The sequence below is a fragment of the Oncorhynchus gorbuscha genome, unplaced genomic scaffold (assembly GCF_021184085.1).
Source record: "Oncorhynchus gorbuscha isolate QuinsamMale2020 ecotype Even-year unplaced genomic scaffold, OgorEven_v1.0 Un_scaffold_473, whole genome shotgun sequence".
NCBI lineage: Eukaryota > Metazoa > Chordata > Actinopteri > Salmoniformes > Salmonidae > Oncorhynchus > Oncorhynchus gorbuscha.
The window spans coordinates 654,133-676,604 of NW_025745306.1; the positions used below are offsets into that span (position 1 = coordinate 654,133).

At 46.5% G+C, this 22,472-nt stretch overlaps 1 protein-coding gene across 1 annotated transcript in view; it reads right to left on the minus strand.

Moving 5' to 3' along the window:
* Positions 1–13,501, minus strand: part of LOC124018321 (ephrin type-A receptor 6-like) — a 61,880-nt gene extending 48,379 nt beyond the window's left edge. The window contains exons 1-2 of the mRNA XM_046333595.1: positions 13,189–13,501; positions 1,721–1,845 (exon numbers count right to left, since the gene is read on the minus strand). Of these exons, the coding sequence (XP_046189551.1) occupies positions 1,721–1,845; positions 13,189–13,501 (438 nt within the window). The remainder of the gene's footprint in view (positions 1–1,720; positions 1,846–13,188) is intronic.
* Positions 13,502–22,472: the final 8,971 nt, after the last annotated feature.

Consider the following 22,472-nt stretch of genomic DNA (forward strand, 5'->3'; position numbering starts at 1 on the left):
AGAGGAGCGCTGGTTAACAGAGACCTTTATATCCAGTAGCCCCCTAGAGGAGCGCTGGTTAACAGAGACCTTTATACCCAGTAGCCCCCTAGAGGAGCGCTGGTTAACAGAGACCTTTATATCCAGTAGCCCCCCCCCAGAGGAGCGCTGGTTAACAGAGACCTTTATATCCAGTAGCCCCCCAGAGGAGCGCTGGTTAACAGAGACCTTTATATCCAGTAGCCCCCCTAGAGGAGCACTGGTTAACAGAGACCTTTATATCCAGTAGCCCCCTAGAGGAGCGCTGGTTAACAGAGACCTTTATATCCAGTAGCCCCCTAGAGGAGCGCTGGTTAACAGAGACCTTTATATCCAGTAGCCCCCCTAGAGGAGCGCTGGTTAACAGAGACCTTTATATCCAGTAGCCCCCTAGAGGAGCGCTGGTTAACAGAGACCTTTATACCCAGTAGCCCCCTAGAGGAGCGCTGGTTAACAGAGACCTTTATATCCAGTAGCCCCCCTAGAGGAGCGCTGGTTAACAGAGACCTTTATATCCAGTAGCCCCCTAGAGGAGCGCTGGTTAACAGAGATCTTTATACCCAGTAGCCCCCTAGAGGAGCGCTGGTTAACAGAGACCTTTATATCCAGTAGCCCCCCTAGAGGAGCGCTGGTTAACAGGGACCTTTATATCCAGTAGCCCCCCTAGAGGAGCGCTGGTTAACAGAGACCTTTATATCCAGTAGCCCCCCTAGAGGAGCGCTGGTTAACAGAGACCTTTATATCCAGTAGCCCCCTAGAGGAGCGCTGGTTAACAGAGACCTTTATATCCAGTAGCCCCCTAGAGGAGCGCTGGTTATCAGAGACCTTTATATCCAGTAGCCCCCCTAGAGGAGCCCTGGTTAACAGAGACCTTTATATCCAGTAGCCCCCTAGAGGAGCGCTGGTTAACAGAGATCTTTATAGCCAGTAGCCCCCCTAGAGGAGCGCTGGTTAACAGAGACCTTTATATCCAGTAGCCCCCCTAGAGGTGCGCTGGTTAACAGAGACCGTTATATCCAGTAGCCCCCCCCTAGAGGAGCGCTGGTTAACAGAGACCTTTATATCCAATGTGACTTATTTATTTAACCAGGTAAATTGACTGAGAACACGTTCTCATTTAGAGCAACGACCTGGGGAATCGTTAGAGGGAAGAGGAGGAGGGGGATGAATGAGCCAATTAGAAGCTGGGGATGATTAGGTGACCGTGATGGTTTGAGGGCCAGATTGGGAATTTAGCCAGGACACTGGGGTTAACACCCCTACTCTTACGATAAGTGCCATGGGATCTTTAATGACCTCAGAGAGTCAGGACACCCGTTTAACGTCCCCCTCCACAGGGCAGTGTCCCCAATCACTGCCCTGGGTCATTGGGATATTTTTTTAGACCAGAGGAAAGAGTGCCTCCTACTGGCCCTCCAACACCACTTCCAGCAGCATCTGGTCTCCCATCCAGGACCAACCCTGCTTAGCTTCAGAGCCAAGCCAGCAGTGGTATGCAGGGTGGTATGCTGCTGACCAGGACCAACCCTGCTTAGCTTCAGAGCCAAGCCAGCAGTGGTATGCAGGGTGGTATGCTGCTGGCAATACAGTGAGTGTATAGATTTTTAGTACGTGAGCCGTGTGGGAATCGAACCGACAACCCTTTTTTTGCATTGTTCTATACAACTAAAGTGTTCCATAAATGTGGTCTATGGGACTGTACCTTATCGTAGTACTTGATCTCATAGTCCAGTATGACGTTGGGCTGCTGTTCCACCTCCGTCCAGGAGAGGGCGATACTGTTGTCAGACGCCCAGTCCTTCCTCACCACGCCAACCAGAGAAGGACCTGCAGAGACACGTTCACAGGCCTGGGTCCAATACACTGTGTTAAAATAATCCCAAATACTCATCAGTGGTTTGGGACCAGGGGAGAACGACGGCCGCCACTCAATTCAGAATACAGGATGCCCCCCCCCGCCCCCCCAGTAAATGAGAAAATGTCAATCTTCGTGGTCAATTATTCATGTACAATCCTGGTACCAATCGTTTCTTCTATTCCACCAGATGTATGTCAAATCGCTCACAGAAGAAGTTATGGGGATTATATAGTTGGTACTGGCAGCCTGCAGTACCCCGGTTGGCCTTCAAGTCGAGCTAGTCAACGAGAGGGGCAGCACTGAGCTAGTCTGCAACATCACTTCCTGGAGTAGATCAAACTGCGCATGTTAATGTCTACTTAATTCTCCCCCCATAAGACAACATCTTAGCAAGCTATAACTGACTTCCTGACCTTAGCCAGCTATAACTGACTTCCTGACCTTAGCCAGCTATAACTGACTTCCTGACCTTAGCCAGCTATAACTGACTTCCTGACCTTAGCCAGCTATAACTGACTTCCTGACCTTAGCCAGCTATAACTGACTTCCTGACCTTACCCAGCTATAACTGACTTCCTGACCTTACCCAGCTATAACTGACTTCCTGACCTTAGCCAGCTATAACTGACTTCCTGACCTTAGCCAGCTCTTCCTGACCTTAGCCAGCTATAACTGACTTCCTGACCTTAGCCAGCTATAACTGACTTCCTGACCTTAGCCAGCTATAACTGACTTCCTGACCTTACCCAGCTATAACTGACTTCCTGACCTTACCCAGCTATAACTGACTTCCTGACCTTAGCCAGCTATAACTGACTTCCTGACCTTAGCCAGCTCTTCCTGACCTTAGCCAGCTATAACTGACTTCCTGACCTTACCCAGCTATAACTGACTTCCTGACCTTACCCAGCTATAACTGACTTCCTGACCTTAGCCAGCTATAACTGACTTCCTGACCTTAGCCAGCTCTTCCTGACCTTAGCCAGCTATAACTGACTTCCTGACCTTACCCAGCTATAACTGACTTCCTGACCTTACCCAGCTATAACTGACTTCCTGACCTTAGCCAGCTATAACTGACTTCCTGACCTTAGCCAGCTATAACTGACTTCCTGACCTTAGCCAGCTATAACTGACTTCCTGACCTTAGCCAGCTCTTCCTGACCTTAGCCAGCTATAACTGACTTCCTGACCTTAGCCAGCTATAACTGACTTCCTGACCTTAGCCAGCTATAACTGACTTCCTGACCTTAGCCAGCTATAACTGACTTCCTGACCGTAGCCAGCTATAACTGACTTCCTGACCTTAGCCAGCTATAACTGACTTCCTGACCTTAGCCAGCTATAACTGACTTCCTGACCTTAGCCAGCTATAACTGACTTCCTGACCTTAGCCAGCTATAACTGACTTCCTGACCTTAGCCAGCTCTTCCTGACCTTAGCCAGCTCTTCCTGACCTTAGCCAGCTATAACTGACTTCCTGACCTTAGCCAGCTATAACTGACTTCCTGACCTTAGCCAGCTCTTCCTGACCTTAGCCAGCTATAACTGACTTCCTGACCTTAGCCAGCTATAACTGACTTCCTGACCTTAGCCAGCTATAACTGACTTCCTGACCTTAGCCAGCTATAACTGACTTCCTGACCTTAGCCAGCTATAACTGACTTCCTGACCTTAGCCAGCTCTTCCTGACCTTAGCCAGCTCTTCCTGACCTTAGCCAGCTCTTCCTGACCTTAGCCAGCTATAACTGACTTCCTGACCTTAGCCAGCTATAACTGATTTCCTGACCTTAGCCAGCTATAACTGACTTCCTGACCTTAGCCAGCTATAACTGACTTCCTGACCTTAGCCAGCTATAACTGACTTCCTGACCTTAGCCAGCTCTTCCTGACCTTAGCCAGCTATAACTGACTTCCTGACCTTACCCAGCTATAACTGACTTCCTGACCTTAGCCAGCTATAACTGACTTCCTGACCTTAGCCAGCTCTTCCTGACCTTAGCCAGCTCTTCCTGACCTTAGCCAGCTATAACTGACTTCCTGACCTTACCCAGCTATAACTGACTTCCTGACCTTAGCCAGCTATAACTGACTTCCTGACCTTAGCCAGCTATAACTGACTTCCTGACCTTAGCCAGCTCTTCCTGACCTTAGCCAGCTATAACTGACTTCCTGACCTTAGTCAGCTATAACTGACTTCCTGACCTTAGCCAGCTATAACTGACTTCCTGACCTTAGCCAGCTCTTCCTGACCTTAGCCAGCTCTTCCTGACCTTAGCCAGCTATAACTGACTTCCTGACCTTAGCCAGCTATAACTGACTTCCTGACCTTAGCCAGCTCTTCCTGACCTTAGCCAGCTATAACTGACTTCCTGACCTTAGCCAGCTATAACTGACTTCCTGACCTTAGCCAGCTATAACTGACTTCCTGACCTTAGCCAGCTATAACTGACTTCCTGACCTTAGCCAGCTCTTCCTGACCTTAGCCAGCTATAACTGACTTCCTGACCTTAGCCAGCTATAACTGACTTCCTGACCTTAGCCAGCTATAACTGACTTCCTGACCTTAGCCAGCTATAACTGACTTCCTGACCTTAGCCAGCTATAACTGACTTCCTGACCTTAGCCAGCTCTTCCTGACCTTAGCCAGCTCTTCCTGACCTTAGCCAGCTCTTCCTGACCTTAGCCAGCTATAACTGACTTCCTGACCTTAGCCAGCTATAACTGACTTCCTGACCTTAGCCAGCTATAACTGACTTCCTGACCTTAGCCAGCTATAACTGACTTCCTGACCTTAGCCAGCTCTTCCTGACCTTAGCCAGCTATAACTGACTTCCTGACCTTACCCAGCTATAACTGACTTCCTGACCTTAGCCAGCTCTTCCTGACCTTAGCCAGCTCTTCCTGACCTTAGCCAGCTCTTCCTGACCTTAGCCAGCTATAACTGACTTCCTGACCTTACCCAGCTATAACTGACTTCCTGACCTTAGCCAGCTATAACTGACTTCCTGACCTTAGCCAGCTATAACTGACTTCCTGACCTTAGCCAGCTATAACTGACTTCCTGACCTTAGCCAGCTATAACTGACTTCCTGACCTTAGCCAGCTCTTCCTGACCTTAGCCAGCTATAACTGACTTCCTGACCTTACCCAGCTATAACTGACTTCCTGACCTTACCCAGCTATAACTGACTTCCTGACCGTAGCCAGCTATAACTGACTTCCTGACCTTAGCCAGCTATAACTGACTTCCTGACCTTAGCCAGCTATAACTGACTTCCTGACCTTAGCCAGCTATAACTGACTTCCTGACCTTAGCCAGCTATAACTGACTTCCTGACCTTAGCCAGCTATAACTGACTTCCTGACCTTAGCCAGCTATAACTGACTTCCTGACCTTAGCCAGCTATAACTGACTTCCTGACCTTAGCCAGCTATAACTGACTTCCTGACCTTAGCCAGCTATAACTGACTTCCTGACCTTAGCCAGATAAGGACCAATCTGGTCTTGTCAGTACTGTGTCTGGGGGTCAGCATGGTCCTGTCAGTACTGTGTCTGGGGGATCAGCGAGGAACTCCCCTCTCCTCTCCTCTCCTCTCCTCTCCTCTCCTCTCCTCTCCTCTCCCCTCCTCCCCTCTCCTCTCTTCCCCTCCCCTCCCCTCTCCTCCCCTCCCTCTCCTCTCCTCCCCTCCCTCTCCTCTCCCCCCTCTCCTCCCCTCCCCTCCTCTCCTCTCTCCTCCTCTCCTCTCCTCTCCTCTCCTCTCCTCTCCTCTCCTCTCCTCTCCTCTCCTCTCCTCTCCTCTCCTCTCCTCTTCCTCTCCATCTGTGGTTTTATCCCCAACACATTAACGGAGATTTGTTTCCTTGCTCACGCTCATCATTTGCAAATTGCATATTAATGCCTCATTAGGCTTTTAATTATGCTACATTTATTCAGACATCATTCCTAATTCATTTATCGTCCCCTGTTTGCAGCGTTCCCCGGTCTAGTCTTGACAAGTTGGATTGGACTCCCTAGTTTAGATGTCTATCACACGTTGAAAATAACAATGGCAGAGTAAGTAGATTACATTGGAATGAAAAGAGAAATTCATCAAGTTTATCAAAAAGTTGCATTTTCACCGGTGACAAGGCATTAAAGCAGGTAGTTCTCTACTGTAGGAAACTAGGAGATCATTATCAAGGCATTAAAGCAGGTAGTTCTCTACTGTAGGAAACTAGGAGATCATTAGGAAGACATTAAAGCAGGTAGTTCTCTACTGTAGGAAACTAGGAGATCATTATCAAGGCATTAAGCAGGTAGTTCTCTACTGTAGGAAACTATGAGATAATTATCAAGACATTAGTAGGTAGTTCTCTACTGTAGGAAACTAGGAGATCATTATCAAGACATTAGTAGGTAGTTCTCTACTGTAGGAAACTAGGAGATAATTATCAAGACATTAGTAGGTAGTTCTCTACTGTAGGAAACTAGGAGATCATTATCAAGGCATTAGTAGGTAGTTCTCTACTGTAGGAAACTAGGAGATAATTATCAAGACATTAGCAGGTAGTTCTCTACTGTAGGAAACTAGGAGATAATTATCAAGACATTAGTAGGTAGTTCTCTACTGTAGGAAACTAGGAGATCATTATCAAGGCATTAGTAGGTAGTTCTCTACTGTAGGAAACTAGGAGATCATTATCAAGGCATTAGTAGGTAGTTCTCTACTGTAGGAAACTAGGAGATAATTATCAAGACATTAGCAGGTAGTTCTCTACTGTAGGAAACTAGGAGATAATTATCAAGACATTAGTAGGTAGTTCTCTACTGTAGGAAACTAGGAGATCATTATCAAGGCATTAGTAGGTAGTTCTCTACTGTAGGAAACTAGGAGATCATTATCAAGGCATTAGTAGGTAGTTCTCTACTGTAGGAAACTAGGAGATAATTATCAAGACATTAGCAGGTAGTTCTCTACTGTAGGAAACTAGGAGATAATTATCAAGACATTAGTAGGTAGTTCTCTACTGTAGGAAACTAGGAGATAATTATCAAGACATTAGTAGGTAGTTCTCTACTGTAGGAAACTAGGAGATAATTATCAAGACATTAGCAGGTAGTTCTCTACTGTAGGAAACTAGGAGATCATTATCAAGGCATTAAGCAGGTAGTTCTCTACTGTAGGAAACTAGGAGATAATTATCAAGACATTAGCAGGTAGTTCTCTACTGTAGGAAACTAGGAGATCATTATCAAGACATTAGTAGGTAGTTCTCTACTGTAGGAAACTAGGAGATCATTATCAAGACATTAGCAGGTAGTTCTCTACTGTAGGAAACTAGGAGATCATTATCAAGACATTAAGCAGGTAGTTCTCTACTGTAGGAAACTAGGAGATCATTATCAAGGCATTAGCAGGTAGTTCTCTACTGTAGGAAACTAGGAGATCATTATCAAGACATTAGTAGGTAGTTCTCTACTGTAGGAAACTAGGAGATCATTATCAAGGCATTAAAGCAGGTAGTTCTCTACTGTAGGAAACTAGGAGATCATTATCAAGGCATTAAAGCAGGTAGTTCTCTACTGTAGGAAACTAGGAGATCATTATCAAGGCATTAGTAGGTAGTTCTCTACTGTAGGAAACTAGGAGATCATTATCAAGGCATTAGCAGGTAGTTCTCTACTGTAGGAAACTAGGAGATAATTATCAAGACATTAGTAGGTAGTTCTCTACTGTAGGAAACTAGGAGATCATTATCAAGACATTAGTAGGTAGTTCTCTACTGTAGGAAACTAGGAGATCATTAGGAAGATATTGTCTCATGGGAACATTGATGTTCTCCCCCCTCTCTCTTTCGTTCTTCTCTTATCTCTCTAAGACTTAGGTATATTTTAGCTGTTGCCTTGGCGACAGAGCGGTGATTGATTCTCAGAGTGTTAATGTGTAGAGAACAGCCAGCCAACAGGGTTAAACAGTGGGGATCATGGGTGGTGTGGGGTTCAACAGGGTTAAACAGGGTTAAACAGGGGGGATCATGGGTGGTGTGGGGTTCAACAGGGTTAAACAGTGGGGATCATGGGTGGTGTCTGGTTCAACAGGGTTAAACAGGGGGCATCATGGGTGGTGTTTGGTTCAACAGGGTTAAACAGTGGGGATCGTGGGTGGTGTCTGGTTCAACAGGGTTAAACAGGGGGGATCATGGGTGGTGTGGGGTTCAACAGGGTTAAACAGTGGGGATCATGGGTGGTGTCTGGTTCAACAGGGTTAAACAGGGGGCATCATGGGTGGTGTCTGGTTCAACAGGGTTAAACAGGGTTAAACAGGGGCATCATGGGTGGTGTCTGGTTCAACAGGGTTAAACAGGGGGCATCATGGGTGGTGTCTGGTTCAACAGGGTTAAACAGGGTTAAACAGTGGGGATCATGGGTGGTGTCTGGTTCAACAGGGTTAAACAGGGGGATCATGGGTGGTGTGGGGTTCAACAGGGTTAAACAGTGGGGATCATGGGTGGTGTCTGGTTCAACAGGGTTAAACAGTGGGGATCGTGGGTGGTGTGGGGTTCAACAGGGTTAAACAGGGGGATCATGGGTGGTGTGGGGTTAAACAGGGTTAAACAGGGGGGATCATGGGTGGTGTCTGGTTCAACAGGGTTAAACAGTGGGGATCGTGGGTGGTGTCTGGTTCAACAGGGTTAAACAGGGGGGATCATGGGTGGTGTCTGGTTCAACAGGGTTAAACAGGGGGGATCATGGGTGGTGTGGGGTTAAACAGGGTTAAACAGGGGGGATCATGGGTGGTGTCTGGTTCAACAGGGTTAAACAGTGGGGATCGTGGGTGGTGTGGGGTTCAACAGGGTTAAACAGTGGGGATCATGGGTGGTGCTCTAACACATAGCCTGGATTAGGTGTTGAAGTGGACCTGACTGGGTGTGCTTATGTAAGAGAGGAAGACAGAGAGAGAGAGAGAGAGAGAGAGAGAGAGAGAGAGAGAGAGAGAGAGAGAGAGAGAGAGAGAGAGAGAGAGAGAGAGAGAGAGAGAGAGAGAGAGAGAGACAGGCAGACAGAAAGACAGAGAGACAGAGAGAGAGAGAGAAAGTCTGTCTGTCTGTCTGTCTGTCTGACTGTGTGAGCTGCCACTGTGTTTAGTAATGAGGATCTTCTGAGGTTTAGCAGACAATGAGGAGGAGAGGCGGAGAGGAAGAGGAAGAGGGGAGGAGAAGAGGTGGAGAGGAAGAGGAGAGGAGGAGGAGAGGAGGAGGAGAAGTAGAGGAGAGGAGAAGGAGAGGAGGAGGAGAAGAGGAGAGGAAGAGGGAGGAGAAGAAGAGAGGAAGAGGGGAGGAGAAGAGGAAGAGGGGAGGAGAGGAGGAGGAGGGGAGGAGAGGAGAAGGAGAGGAGGAGGAGGAGAGGAAGAGGGGAGGAGAGGAGAGAGGAAGAGGAAGAGAGGGGGAGAGGAGAGGAGGAGAGGAGAAGAGAAGGAGAGGAGAAGGAGAGGAGGAGGAGAAGAGGAGAGGAGAAGAGGAAGAGGGGAGGAGAGGAGGAGGAGGAGGAGTAGAGGAGAGGAGAATGAGAGGAGGAGGAGAAGAGGAGGGGAGGGGAGGAGAGGAGGAGGAGGAGAGGAGAAGAGAAGGAGAGGAGGAGGAGGAGAGGAAGAGGGGAGGAGAGGAAGAGAGGAAGAGGAAGAGGGGGGAGAGGAGAGGAGGAGAGGAGAAGAGAAGGAGAGGAGAAGGAGGAGAGGAAGAGGAAGAGGAAGAGGGGAGGAGAGAAGGAGAGGAGGAGGAGGAGAGGAAGAGGAAGAGGGGAGGAGAGGAAGAGAGGAAGAGAAAGAGGGGAGGAGAGGAGGAGGAGAGGAGAAGGAGAGGTGGAGGAGGAGAGGAGAAGGAGAGGTGGAGGAGGAGAGGAGAAGGAGAGGTGGAGGAGGAGAGGAGGAGAGGAGGAGGAAGAGAAGGAGAGGAGGAGGAGAGGAGGAGAGGAGGAGGAAGAGAAGGGGAGGAGGGCTGACAGCTCCATTTTGATGAGTCAATCCCAACCTCTGAATAAAGTGATGGGAACAGCAGAGCAAGCTGTTTCTCAGCCTCCCGCAGGAGATAATATTTACATAAAAGATGTTACTTCCTTTCCCAGGGTGCACCTCCCTTGGTTAGCTTCCCTCTCCCTGCACGCCCTGGGAGCTAGTGACTGAACGTGTGTCCGACCGTGTGTGTGTGTGTGTGTGTGTGTGTGTGTGTGTGTGTGTGTGTGTGTGTGTGTGTGTGTGTGTGTGTGTGTGTGTGTGTGTGTGTGTGTGTGTGTGTGTGTGTGTGTGTGTGTGTGTGTGTGTGTGTGTTGCGTGTAAAACCCATAATGAGAGCTCCACCAGGCAGCATAATATAACAAACACAGCACCTCTCAGAACCATTGTGCAGTTTCTGGTTATTATAAAGTGGAACCTATTGATGTCTGTCTGAAAACCCAGACAGTCATGTTCTGTAATACCAGGAAGAGAAATCACATGGACGTCCCCCCAAACTTGGTTCAGGAGACGCCAGGATTAGATCTCATTTAATAACGACGACAACACCTTGGTTCAGGAGACGCCAGGATTAGATCTCATTTAATAACTACAACAACACCTTGGTTCAGGAGATGCCAGGATTAGATCAACAGCTCATTTAATAACTACAACAACACCTTGGTTCAGGAGACGCCAGGATTAGATCTCATTTAATAACGACAACAACACCTTGGTTCAGGAGACGCCAGGATTAGATCAACAGCTCATTTAATAACTACAACAACACCTTGGTTCAGGAGACGCCATGATTAGATTTCATTACAACAATGTTAACCAGGGGTCTGGTCAGTAGTAACCAGTCTGGTCAGTAGTAACAGAGATGATAACCAGGGGTCTGGTCAGTACTCACCAGTCTGGTCAGTAGTAACAGTGATGTTAACCAGGGGTCTGGTCAGTAGTAACAGAGATGTTAACCAGGGGTCTGGTCAGTAGTAACAGTGATGTTAACCAGGGGTCTGGTCAGTAGTAACAGAGATGCTAACCAGGGGTCTGGTCAGTACTCACCCGTCTGGTCAGTAGTAACAGAGATGTTAACCAGGGGTCTGGTCAGTAGTAACAGAGATGATAACCAGGGGTCTGGTCAGTAGTAACAGAGATGCTAACCAGGGGTCTGGTCAGTAGTAACAGAGATGTTAACCAGGGGTCTGGTCAGTAGTAACAGAGATGTTAACAAGGGGTCTGGTCAGTAGTAACAGAGATGATAACCAGGGGTCTGGTCAGTAGTAACAGTGATGTTAACCAGGGTCTGGTCAGTAGTAACAGAGATGTTAAACAGGGGTCTGGTCAGTACTCACCAGTCTGGTCAGTAGTAACAGAGATGTTAACCAGGGGTCTGGTCAGTAGTAACAGTGATGTTAACCAGGGGTCTGGTCAGTAGTAACAGAGATGTTAACCAGGGGTCTGGTCAGTAGTAACAGAGATGTTAACCAGGGGTCTGGTCAGTAGTAACAGTGATGTTAACCAGGGGTCTGGTCAGTAGTAACAGAGATGTTAACCAGGGGTCTGGTCAGTACTCACCAGTCTGGTCAGTAGTAACAGAGATGTTAACCAGGGGTCTGGTCAGTACTCACCAGTCTGGTCAGTAGTAACAGAGATGATAACCAGGGGTCTGGTCAGTAGTAACAGAGATGTTAACAAGGGGTCTGGTCAGCAGTAACAGAGATGTTAACCAGGGGTCTGGTCAGTAGTAACAGAGATGTTAACCAGGGGTCTGGTCAGTAGTAACAGTGATGTTAACCAGGGGTCTGGTCAGTAGTAACAGAGATGTTAACCAGGGGTCTGGTCAGTAGTAACAGAGATGTTAACCAGGGGTCTGGTCAGTAGCAACAGAGATGTTAACCAGGGGTCTGGTCAGTACTCACCAGTCTGGTCAGTAGTAACAGAGATGTTAACCAGGGGTCTGGTCAGTAGTAACAGAGATGTTAACCAGGGGTCTGGTCAGTAGTCACCAGTCTGGTCAGTAGTAACAGTGATGTTAACCAGGGGTCTGGTCAGTAGTCACCAGTCTGGTCAGTAGTAACAGAGATGTTAACCAGGGGTCTGGTCAGTAGTAACAGTGATGTTAACCAGGGGTCTGGTCAGTACTCACCAGTCTGGTCAGCAGTAACAGAGATGTTAACCAGGGGTCTGGTCAGCAGTAACAGAGATGTTAACCAGGGGTCTGGTCAGTAGTAACAGAGATGTTAACCAGGGGTCTGGTCAGTAGTAACAGTGATGTTAACCAGGGGTCTGGTCAGTAGTAACAGAGATGATAACCAGGGGTCTGGTCAGTAGTCACCAGTCTGGTCAGTAGTAACAGTGATGTTAACCAGGGGTCTGGTCAGTAGTCACCAGTCTGGTCAGTAGTAACAGAGATGTTAACCAGGGGTCTGGTCAGTAGTAACAGTGATGTTAACCAGGGGTCTGGTCAGTACTCACCAGTCTGGTCAGCAGTAACAGAGATGTTAACCAGGGTCTGGTCAGCAGTAACAGAGATGTTAACCAGGGGTCTGGTCAGTAGTAACAGAGATGTTAACCAGGGGTCTGGTCAGTAGTAACAGTGATGTTAACCAGGGGTCTGGTCAGTAGTAACAGAGATGATAACCAGGGGTCTGGTCAGTACTCACCAGTCTGGTCAGTAGTAACAGAGATGTTAACCGGGGGTCTGGTCAGTAGTAACAGAGATGATAACCAGGGGTCTGGTCAGTAGTAACAGAGATGTTAACCAGGGGTCTGGTCAGTAGTAACAGAGATGTTAACCAGGGGTCTGGTCAGCAGTAACAGAGATGTTAACCAGGGGTCTGGTCAGTAGTAACAGAGATGTTAACCAGGGGTCTGGTCAGTAGTAACAGTGATGTTAACCAGGGGTCTGGTCAGTAGTAACAGTGATGTTAACCAGGGGTCTGGTCAGTACTCACCAGTCTGGTCAGTAGTAACAGTGATGTTAACCAGGGGTCTGGTCAGTAGTAACCAGTCTGGTCAGTAGTAACAGAGATGTTAACCAGGGTCTGGTCAGTAGTAACAGAGATGTTAACCAGGGGTCTGGTCAGTAGTAACAGAGATGTTAACCAGGGGTCTGGTCAGTAGTAACAGAGATGTTAACCAGGGGTCTGGTCAGTACTCACCAGTCTGGTCAGTAGTAACAGTGATGTTAACCAGGGGTCTGGTCAGTAGTAACAGTGATGATAACCAGGTTTCTGGTCAGTAGTAACAGAGATGATAACCAGGGGTCTGGTCAGTACTCACCAGTCTGGTCAGTAGTAACAGTGATGTTAACCAGGGGTCTGGTCAGTACTCACCAGTCTGGTCAGTAGTAACAGTGATGTTTGCCAGGGGCCTGGTGTTTCCTCCCAGTCCAGACACTCCATTGACCGTCTCTACGTGGAAGGTGTAGTTGGCGTGTGTGGCAAAGTCCAGAATAGCCACCGAGGTCCCGGTGAGGCCCAGGAGGCGTGGTACGAAGCGCAGGTCGGTCTCACACGGCTCACAGTCCTCCTCGCCACCGGAGGCGCCACTGCCACAGCGCTGGCACATGATGTTATAAGTCAGGTCCTTCCTGCCACCGCTGTCGCTAGGTGGAGACCAGGTGAGGAACAGAGCCGTCTCGTTCATGAGAGAGACCAGGTTCCTGGGGCCGATGGAGCGCCTGGAGAGAGAGGGAGAGAGACCAGGTGAGGAACAGAGCCGTCTCGTTCATGAGAGAGACCAGGTTCCTGGGGCCGATGGAGCGCCTGGAGAGAGAGGGAGGAGGGGAGGGAGAAAGAGAGAGAGAGAGAGAGAGAGGGAGAGAGGGAGTGAGAGACCAGGTGAGGAACAGAGCCTTCTCATTAATGAGAGAGATCAGGTTCCTGGGGGCCGATGGAGCGCCCGGAGAGAGAGGGAGTGAGAGACCAGGTGAGGAACAGAGCCTTCTCGTTAATGAGAGAGACCAGGTTCCTGGGGGCCGATGGAGCACGAGAAAAGAGAGAAAAGGGGAGGGAGTGAGGTTTCTCCCTTGATAACAAGACCTTGCCCACTGCCTTAGTTAAAGCCTCCCTGTTCTCCTCCCTTGACCCCACTGCCTTAATTAAAGCCTCCCTGTTCTCCTCCCTTGACCCCACTGCCTTAGTTAAAGCCTCCCTGTTCTCCTCCCTTGACCCCACTGCTTTAGTTAAAGCCTCCCTGTTCTCCTCCCTTGACCCCACTGCCTTAGTTAAAGCCTCCCTGTTCTCCTCCCTTGACCCCACTGCCTTAGTTAAAGCCTCCCTGTTCTCCTCCCTTGACCCCACTGCCTTAGTTAAAGCCTCCCTGTTCTCCTCCCTTGACCCCACTGCCTTAGTTAAAGCCTCCCTGTTCTCCTCCCTTGACCCAATGCCCACTGCCTTAGTTAAAGCCTCCCTGTTCTCTGTCCTTAACCCAATGCCCACTGCCTTAGTTAAAGCCTCCTGTTCTCTGTCCTTGACCCAATGCCCACTGCCTTAGTTAAAGCCTCCCTGTTCTCCTCCCTTGACCCCACTGCCTTAGTTAAAGCCTCCCTGTTCTCCCTCCCTTGACCCCACTGCCTTAGTTAAAGCCTCCCTGTTCTCCTCCCTTGACCCAATGCCCACTGCCTTAGTTAAAGCCTCCCTGTTCTCCTCCCTTGACCCCAGGCCCACTGCCTTAGTTAAAGCCTCCCTGTTCTCCTCCCTTGACCCCATGCCCACTGCCTTAGTTAAAGCCTCCCTGTTCTCTGTCCTTGACCCCATGCCCACTGCCTTAGTTAAAGCCTCCTGTTCTCCTCCCTTGACCCCATGCCCACTGCCTTAGTTAACACCTCCCTGTTCTCCTCCCTTGACCCCATGCCCACTGGCAGTAACTCCCATACTGAAGAAAGAGGGCCTGAGATCCTCACCAACTACAGGACTTCCTCAAACCTCCCCTTCCTCACCAACTACAGGACTACCTCAAACCTCCCCTTCCTCACCAACTACAGGACTAACTCAAACCTCCCCTTCCTCACCAACTACAGGACTACCTCAAACCTCCCTTCCTCAGCAACTACAGGACTACCACAAACCTCCCTTCCTCACCAACTACAGGACAACCTCAAACCTCCCCTTCCTCACCAACTACAGGACAACCTCAAACCTCCCCTTCCTCACCAACTACAGGACTACCTCATATCTTCCCTTCCTCACCAACTACAGGGCTACCTCAAACCTCCCCAACTACAGGACAACCTCAAATCTTCCCTTCCTCACCAACTACAGGACAACCTCAAACCTCCCTTCCTCACCAACTACAGGACAACCTCAAATCTTCCCTTCCTCACCAACTACAGGACAACCTCAAACCTCCCATTCCTCACCAACTACAGGACTACCTCAAACCTCCCCAACTACAGGACAACCTCAAATCTTCCCTTCCTCACCAACTACAGGACAACCTCAAACCTCCCTTCCTCACCAACTACAGGACAACCTCAAATCTTCCCTTCCTCACCAACTACAGGACTACCTCAAACCTCCCATTCCTCACCAACTACAGGACTACCTCAAACCTCCCCAACTACAGGACTACCTGAAACCTCCCCTTCCTCACCAACTACAGGACTTCCTCAAGCCTCCCCTTCCTCACCAACTACAGGACTACCTCAAACCTCCCCTTCCTCACCAACTACAGGACTACCTCAAACCTCCCCTTCCTCACCAACTACAGGACTACCTCAAACCTCCCCTTCCTCCCCAACTACAGGACAACCTCAAACCTCCCCTTCCTCACCAACTACAGGACAACCTCAAACCTCCCCTTCCTCACCAACTACAGGACAACCTCAAACCTCCCCAACTACAGGACTACCTCAAACCTCCCCTTCCTCACCAACCACAGACCCTGTATCCACAACAGTGTCCCTGGTTAGTCTGTCATCATGTTTAGTGTTCTCCTGGTTAGTCTGTCATCATGTTTAGTGTTCTCCTGTTAGTCTGTCATCATGTTTAGTCTGTCATCATGTTTAGTGTTCTCCCTGTTAGTCTGTCATCATGTTTAGTGTTCTCCCTGTTTAGTCTGTCATCATGTTTAGTCTGTCATCATGTTTAGTGTTCTCCCTGGTTAGTCTGTCATCATGTTTAGTCTGTCATCATGTTTAGTGTTCTCCCTGTTAGTCTGTCATCATGTTTAGTGTTCTCCTGGTTAGTCTGTCATCATGTTTAGTGTTCTCCTGGTTAGTCTGTCATCATGTTTAGTCTGTCATCATGTTTAGTGTTCTCCCTGGTTAGTCTGTCATCATGTTTAGTGTTCTCCTGGTTAGTCTGTCATCATGTTTAGTGTTCTCCTGGTTAGTCTGTCATCATGTTTAGTGTTCTCCCTGTTAGTCTGTCATCATGTTTAGTCTCATCATGTTTAGTGTTCTCCCTGGTTAGTCTGTCATCATGTTTAGTGTTCTCCCTGGTTAGTCTGTCATCATGTTTAGTGTTCTCCCTGGTTAGTCTGTCATCATGTTTAGTCTGTCATCATGTTTAGTCTGTCATCATGTTTAGTGTTCTCCCTGGTTAGTCTGTCATCATGTTTAGTGTTCTCCCTGGTTAGTCTGTCATCATGTTTAGTGTTCTCCCTGGTTAGTCTGTCATCATGTTTAGTGTTCTCCCTGTTTAGTCTGTCATCATGTTTAGTGTTCTCCCTGGTTAGTCTGTCATCATGTTTAGTGTTCTCCCTGGTTAGTCTGACATCATGTTTAGTGTTCTCCCTGGTTAGTCTGTCATCATGTTTAGTGTTCTCCCTGTTAGTCTGTCATCATGTTTAGTGTTCTCCCTGTTAGTCTGTCATCATGTTTAGTCTGTCATCATGTTTAGTGTTCTCCCTGGTTAGTCTGTCATCATGTTTAGTGTTCTCCCTGTTAGTCTGTCATCATGTTTAGTCTCATCATGTTTAGTGTTCTCCCTGGTTAGTCTGTCATCATGTTTAGTGTCCTCCCTAGTTAGTCTGTCATCATGTTTAGTGTTCTCCCTGGTTAGTCTGACATCATGTTTAGTGTTCTCCCTGGTTAGTCTGTCATCATGTTTAGTCTGTCATCATGTTTAGTGTTCTCCCTGTTTAGTCTGTCATCATGTTTAGTCTGTCATCATGTTTAGTGTTCTCCCTGGTTAGTCTGTCATCATGTTTAGTGTTCTCCCTGTTTAGTCTGTCATCATGTTTAGTGTTCTCCCTGGTTAGTCTGTCATCATGTTTAGTGTTCTCCCTGTTTAGTCTGTCATCATGTTTAGTCTGTCATCATGTTTAGTGTTCTCCCTGGTTAGTCTGTCATCATGTTTAGTGTTCTCCCTGTTTAGTCTGTCATCATGTTTAGTCTGTCATCATGTTTAGTCTGTCATCTTGTTTAGTCTGTCATCATGTTTAGTCTGTCATCTTGTTTAGTCTGTCATCATGTTTAGTCTGTCATCTTGTTTAGTGTTCTCCCTGGTTAGTCTGTCATCATGTTTAGTGTTCTCCCTGGTTAGTCTGTCATCATGTTTAGTGTTCTCCCTGGTTAGTCTGTCATCATGTTTAGTGTTCTCCCTGGTTAGTCTGTCATCATGTTTAGTGTTCTCCCTGTTAGTCTGTCATCATGTTTGGTGTTCTCCCTGGTTAGTCTGTCATCATGTTTAGTCTGTCATCATGTTTAGTCTGTCATCATGTTTAGTCTGTCATCATGTTTAGTGTTCTCCCTGGTTAGTCTGTCATCATGTTTAGTGTTCTCCCTGGTTAGTCTGTCATCATGTTTAGTGTTCTCCCTGTTAGTCTGTCATCATGTTTAGTGTTCTCCCTGGTTAGTCTGTCATCATGTTTAGTCTGTCATCATGTTTAGTGTTCTCCCTGGTTAGTCTGTCATCATGTTTAGTGTTCTCCCTGGTTAGTCTGTCATCATGTTTAGTCTGTCATCATGTTTAGTGTTCTCCCTATTTAGTCTGTCATCATGTTTAGTGTTCTCCCTGGTTAGTCTGTCATCATGTTTAGTCTGTCATCATGTTTAGTGTTCTCCCTGGTTAGTCTGTCATCATGTTTAGTGTTCTCCCTGGTTAGTCTGTCATCATGTTTAGTCTGTCATCATGTTTAGTGTTCTCCCTGGTTAGTCTGACATCATGTTTAGTGTCCTCCCTGGTTAGTCTGTCATCATGTTTAGTGTTCTCCCTGTTAGTCTGTCATCATGTTTAGTGTTCTCCCTGGTTAGTCTGTCATCATGTTTAGTGTTCTCCCTGTTAGTCTGTCATCATGTTTAGTCTGTCATCATGTTTAGTGTTCTCCCTGGTTAGTCTGTCATCATGTTTAGTGTTCTCCCTGTTAGTCTGTCATCATGTTTAGTCTGTCATCATGTTTAGTGTTCTCCCTGTTAGTCTGTCATCATGTTTAGTCTGTCATCATGTTTAGTGTTCTCCCTGGTTAGTCTGTCATCATGTTTAGTGTTCTCCCTGGTTAGTCTGTCATCATGTTTAGTGTTCTCCCTATTTAGTCTGTCATCATGTTTAGTGTTCTCCCTGGTCAGTCTGTCATCATGTTTAGTGTTCTCCCTGGTTAGTCTGTCATCATGTTTAGTCTGTCATCATGTTTAGTGTCCTCCCTGGTTAGTCTGTCATCATGTTTAGTGTTCTCCCTGGTTAGTCTGTCATCATGTTTAGTGTCCTCCCTGGTTAGTCTGTCATCATGTTTAGTCTGTCATCATGTTTAGTGTTCTCCCTGGTTAGTCTGTCATCATGTTTAGTCTGTCATCATGTTTAGTGTTCTCCCTGGTTAGTCTGTCATCATGTTTAGTGTTCTCCCTGGTTAGTCTGTCATCATGTTTAGTCTGTCATCATGTTTAGTGTTCTCCCTGGTTAGTCTGTCATCATGTTTAGTGTTCTCCCTGGTTAGTCTGTCATCATGTTTAGTGTTCTCCCTATTTAGTCTGTCATCATGTTTAGTGTTCTCCCTGGTTAGTCTGTCATCATGTTTAGTCTGTCATCATGTTTAGTGTTCTCCCTGGTTAGTCTGTCATCATGTTTAGTGTTCTCCCTGGTTAGTCTGTCATCATGTTTAGTGTTCTCCCTATTTAGTCTGTCATCATGTTTAGTGTTCTCCCTGGTTAGTCTGTCATCATGTTTAGTGTTCTCATGTTTAGTCTGTCATCATGTTTAGTGTTCTCCCTGGTTCTGTCATCATGTTTAGTGTTCTCCCTGGTTAGTCTGTCATCATGTTTAGTGTTCTCCCTGGTTAGTCTGTCATCATGTTTAGTGTTCTCCCTATTTAGTCTGTCATCATGTTTAGTGTTCTCCTATTTAGTCTGTCATCATGTTTAGTGTTCTCCCTGGTTAGTCTGTCATCATGTTTAGTGTTCTCCTGGTCTGTTCATGTTTAGTGTCTGGTTAGTCTGACATCATGTTTAGTGTTCTCCTGGTTAGTCTGTCATCATGTTTAGTGTTCTCCCTGGTTAGTCTGTCATCATGTTTAGTGTTCTCCCTGTTTAGTCTGTCATCATGTTTAGTCTGTCATCATGTTTAGTGTTCTCCCTGGTTAGTCTGTCATCATGTTTAGTGTTCTCCCTGGTTAGTCTGTCATCATGTTTAGTGTCCTCCTGGTTAGTCTGTCATCATGTTTAGTCTGTCATCATGTTTAGTGTTCTCCCTGTTAGTCTGTCATCATGTTTAGTCTGTCATCATGTTTAGTGTCCTCCCTGGTTAGTCTGTCATCATGTTTAGTGTTCTCCCTGGTTAGTCTGTCATCATGTTTAGTGTTCTCCCTGGTTAGTCTGTCATCATGTTTAGTGTTCTCCTGTTAGTCTGTCATCATGTTTAGTCTGTCATCATGTTTAGTGTTCTCCTGGTTAGTCTGTCATCATGTTTAGTCTGTCATCATGTTTAGTGTTCTCCCTGGTTAGTCTGTCATCATGTTTAGTGTTCTCCTGGTTAGTCTGTCATCATGTTTAGTGTTCTCCCTGGTTAGTCTGTCATCATGTTTAGTGTTCTCCCTGGTTAGTCTGTCATCATGTTTAGTGTTCTCCCTGGTTAGTCTGTCATCATGTTTAGTGTTCTCCCTGTTAGTCTGTCATCATGTTTAGTGTTCTCCTGGTTAGTCTGTCATCATGTTTAGTGTTCTCCTGGTTAGTCTGTCATCATGTTTAGTGTTCTCCTGGTTAGTCTGTCATCATGTTTAGTGTTCTCCCTGGTTAGTCTGTCATCATGTTTAGTGTTCTCCCTGGTTAGTCTGTCATCATGTTTAGTGTTCTCCCTATTTAGTCTGTCATCATGTTTAGTGTTCTCCCTGGTTAGTCTGTCATCATGTTTAGTGTTCTCCCTGGTTAGTCTGTCATCATGTTTAGTGTTCTCCTGGTTAGTCTGTCATCATGTTTAGTCTGTCATCATGTTTAGTGTTCTCCCTGGTTAGTCTGTCATCATGTTTAGTGTTCTCCCTGGTTAGTCTGTCATCATGTTTAGTGTCCTCCCTGGTTAGTCTGTCATCATGTTTAGTCTGTCATCATGTTTAGTGTTCTCCCTGGTTAGTCTGTCATCATGTTTAGTCTGTCATCATGTTTAGTCTGTCATCATGTTTAGTGTTCTCCCTGGTTAGTCTGTCATCATGTTTAGTCTGTCATCATGTTTAGTGTTCTCCCTGGTTAGTCTGTCATCATGTTTAGTGTTCTCCCTGGTTAGTCTGTCATCATGTTTAGTGTTCTCCTGGTTAGTCTGTCATCATGTTTAGTGTTCTCCCTGGTTAGTCTGTCATCATGTTTAGTGTTCTCCCTGGTTAGTCTGTCATCATGTTTAGTGTTCTCCCTGGTTAGTCTGTCATCATGTTTAGTGTTTTCCCTGGTTAGTCTGTCATCATGTTTAGTCTGTCATCATGTTTAGTGTTCTCCCTGGTTAGTCTGTCATCATGTTTAGTGTTCTCCCTGTTAGTCTGTCATCATGTTTAGTCTGTCATCATGTTTAGTGTTCTCCCTATTTAGTCTGTCATCATGTTTGGTGTTCTCCCTGGTTAGTCTGTCATCATGTTTAGTCTGTCATCATGTTTAGTGTTCTCCCTGGTTAGTCTGTCATCATGTTTGGTGTTCTCCTGGTTAGTCTGTCATCATGTTTAGTCTGTCATCATGTTTAGTGTTCTCCCTGGTTAGTCTGTCATCATGTTTAGTGTTCTCCCTGGTTAGTCTGTCATCATGTTTAGTCTGTCATCATGTTTAGTGTTCTCCCTGGTTAGTCTGTCATCATGTTTAGTGTTCTCCCTGGTTAGTCTGTCATCATGTTTAGTGTTCTCCCTGGTTAGTCTGTCATCATGTTTAGTCTGTCATCATGTTTAGTGTTCTCCCTGGTTAGTCTGTCATCATGTTTAGTCTGTCATCATGTTTAGTGTCCTCCCTGGTTAGTCTGTCATCATGTTTAGTGTCCTCCCTGGTTAGTCTGTCATCATGTTTAGTGTTCTCCCTGGTTAGTCTGTCATCATGTTTAGTGTTCTCCCTGGTTAGTCTGTCATCATGTTTAGTCTGTCATCATGTTTAGTGTCCTCCCTGGTTAGTCTGTCATCATGTTTAGTGTTCTCCCTATTTAGTCTGTCATCATGTTTAGTCTGTCATCATGTTTAGTCTGTCATCATGTTTAGTGTTCTCCCTGGTTAGTCTGTCATCATGTTTAGTGTTCTCCCTGGTTAGTTTGTCATCATGTTTAGTCTGTCATCATGTTTAGTGTTCTCCCTGGTTAGTCTGTCATCATGTTTAGTGTTCTCCTGGTTAGTCTGTCATCATGTTTAGTGTTCTCCCTGGTTAGTCTGTCATCATGTTTAGTCTGTCATCATGTTTAGTGTTCTCCCTGGTTAGTCTGTCATCATGTTTGGTGTTCTCCTGGTTAGTCTGTCATCATGTTTAGTGTTCTCCTGGTTAGTCTGTCATCATGTTTAGTCTGTCATCATGTTTAGTGTTCTCCCTGGTTAGTCTGTCATCATGTTTAGTGTTCTCCCTGGTTAGTCTGTCATCATGTTTAGTGTTCTCCCTGGTTAGTCTGTCATCATGTTTAGTCTGTCATCATGTTTAGTGTTCTCCCTGGTTAGTCTGTCATCATGTTTAGTGTTCTCCCTGGTTAGTTTGTCATCATGTTTAGTCTGTCATCATGTTTAGTGTTCTCCCTGGTTAGTCTATCATCATGTTTAGTGTTCTCCCTGGTTAGTCTGTCATCATGTTTAGTGTTCTCCCTGGTTAGTCTGTCATCATGTTTAGTCTGTCATCATGTTCTTGGTTAGTCTGTCATCATGTTTGGTGTTCTCCCTGGTTAGTCTGTCATCATGTTTAGTGTTCTCCCTGGTTAGTCTGTCATCATGTTTAGTCTGTCATCATGTTTAGTGTTCTCCCTGGTTAGTCTGTCATCATGTTTAGTGTTCTCCCTGGTTAGTCTGTCATCATGTTTAGTCTGTCATCATGTTTAGTGTTCTCCCTGGTTAGTCTGTCATCATGTTTAGTGTTCTCCCTGGTTAGTCTGTCATCATGTTTAGTGTTCTCCTGGTTAGTCTGTCATCATGTTTAGTCTGTCATCATGTTTAGTGTTCTCCCTGGTTAGTCTGTCATCATGTTTAGTGTTCTCCTGGTTAGTCTGTCATCATGTTTAGTCTGTCATCATGTTTAGTCTGTCATCAT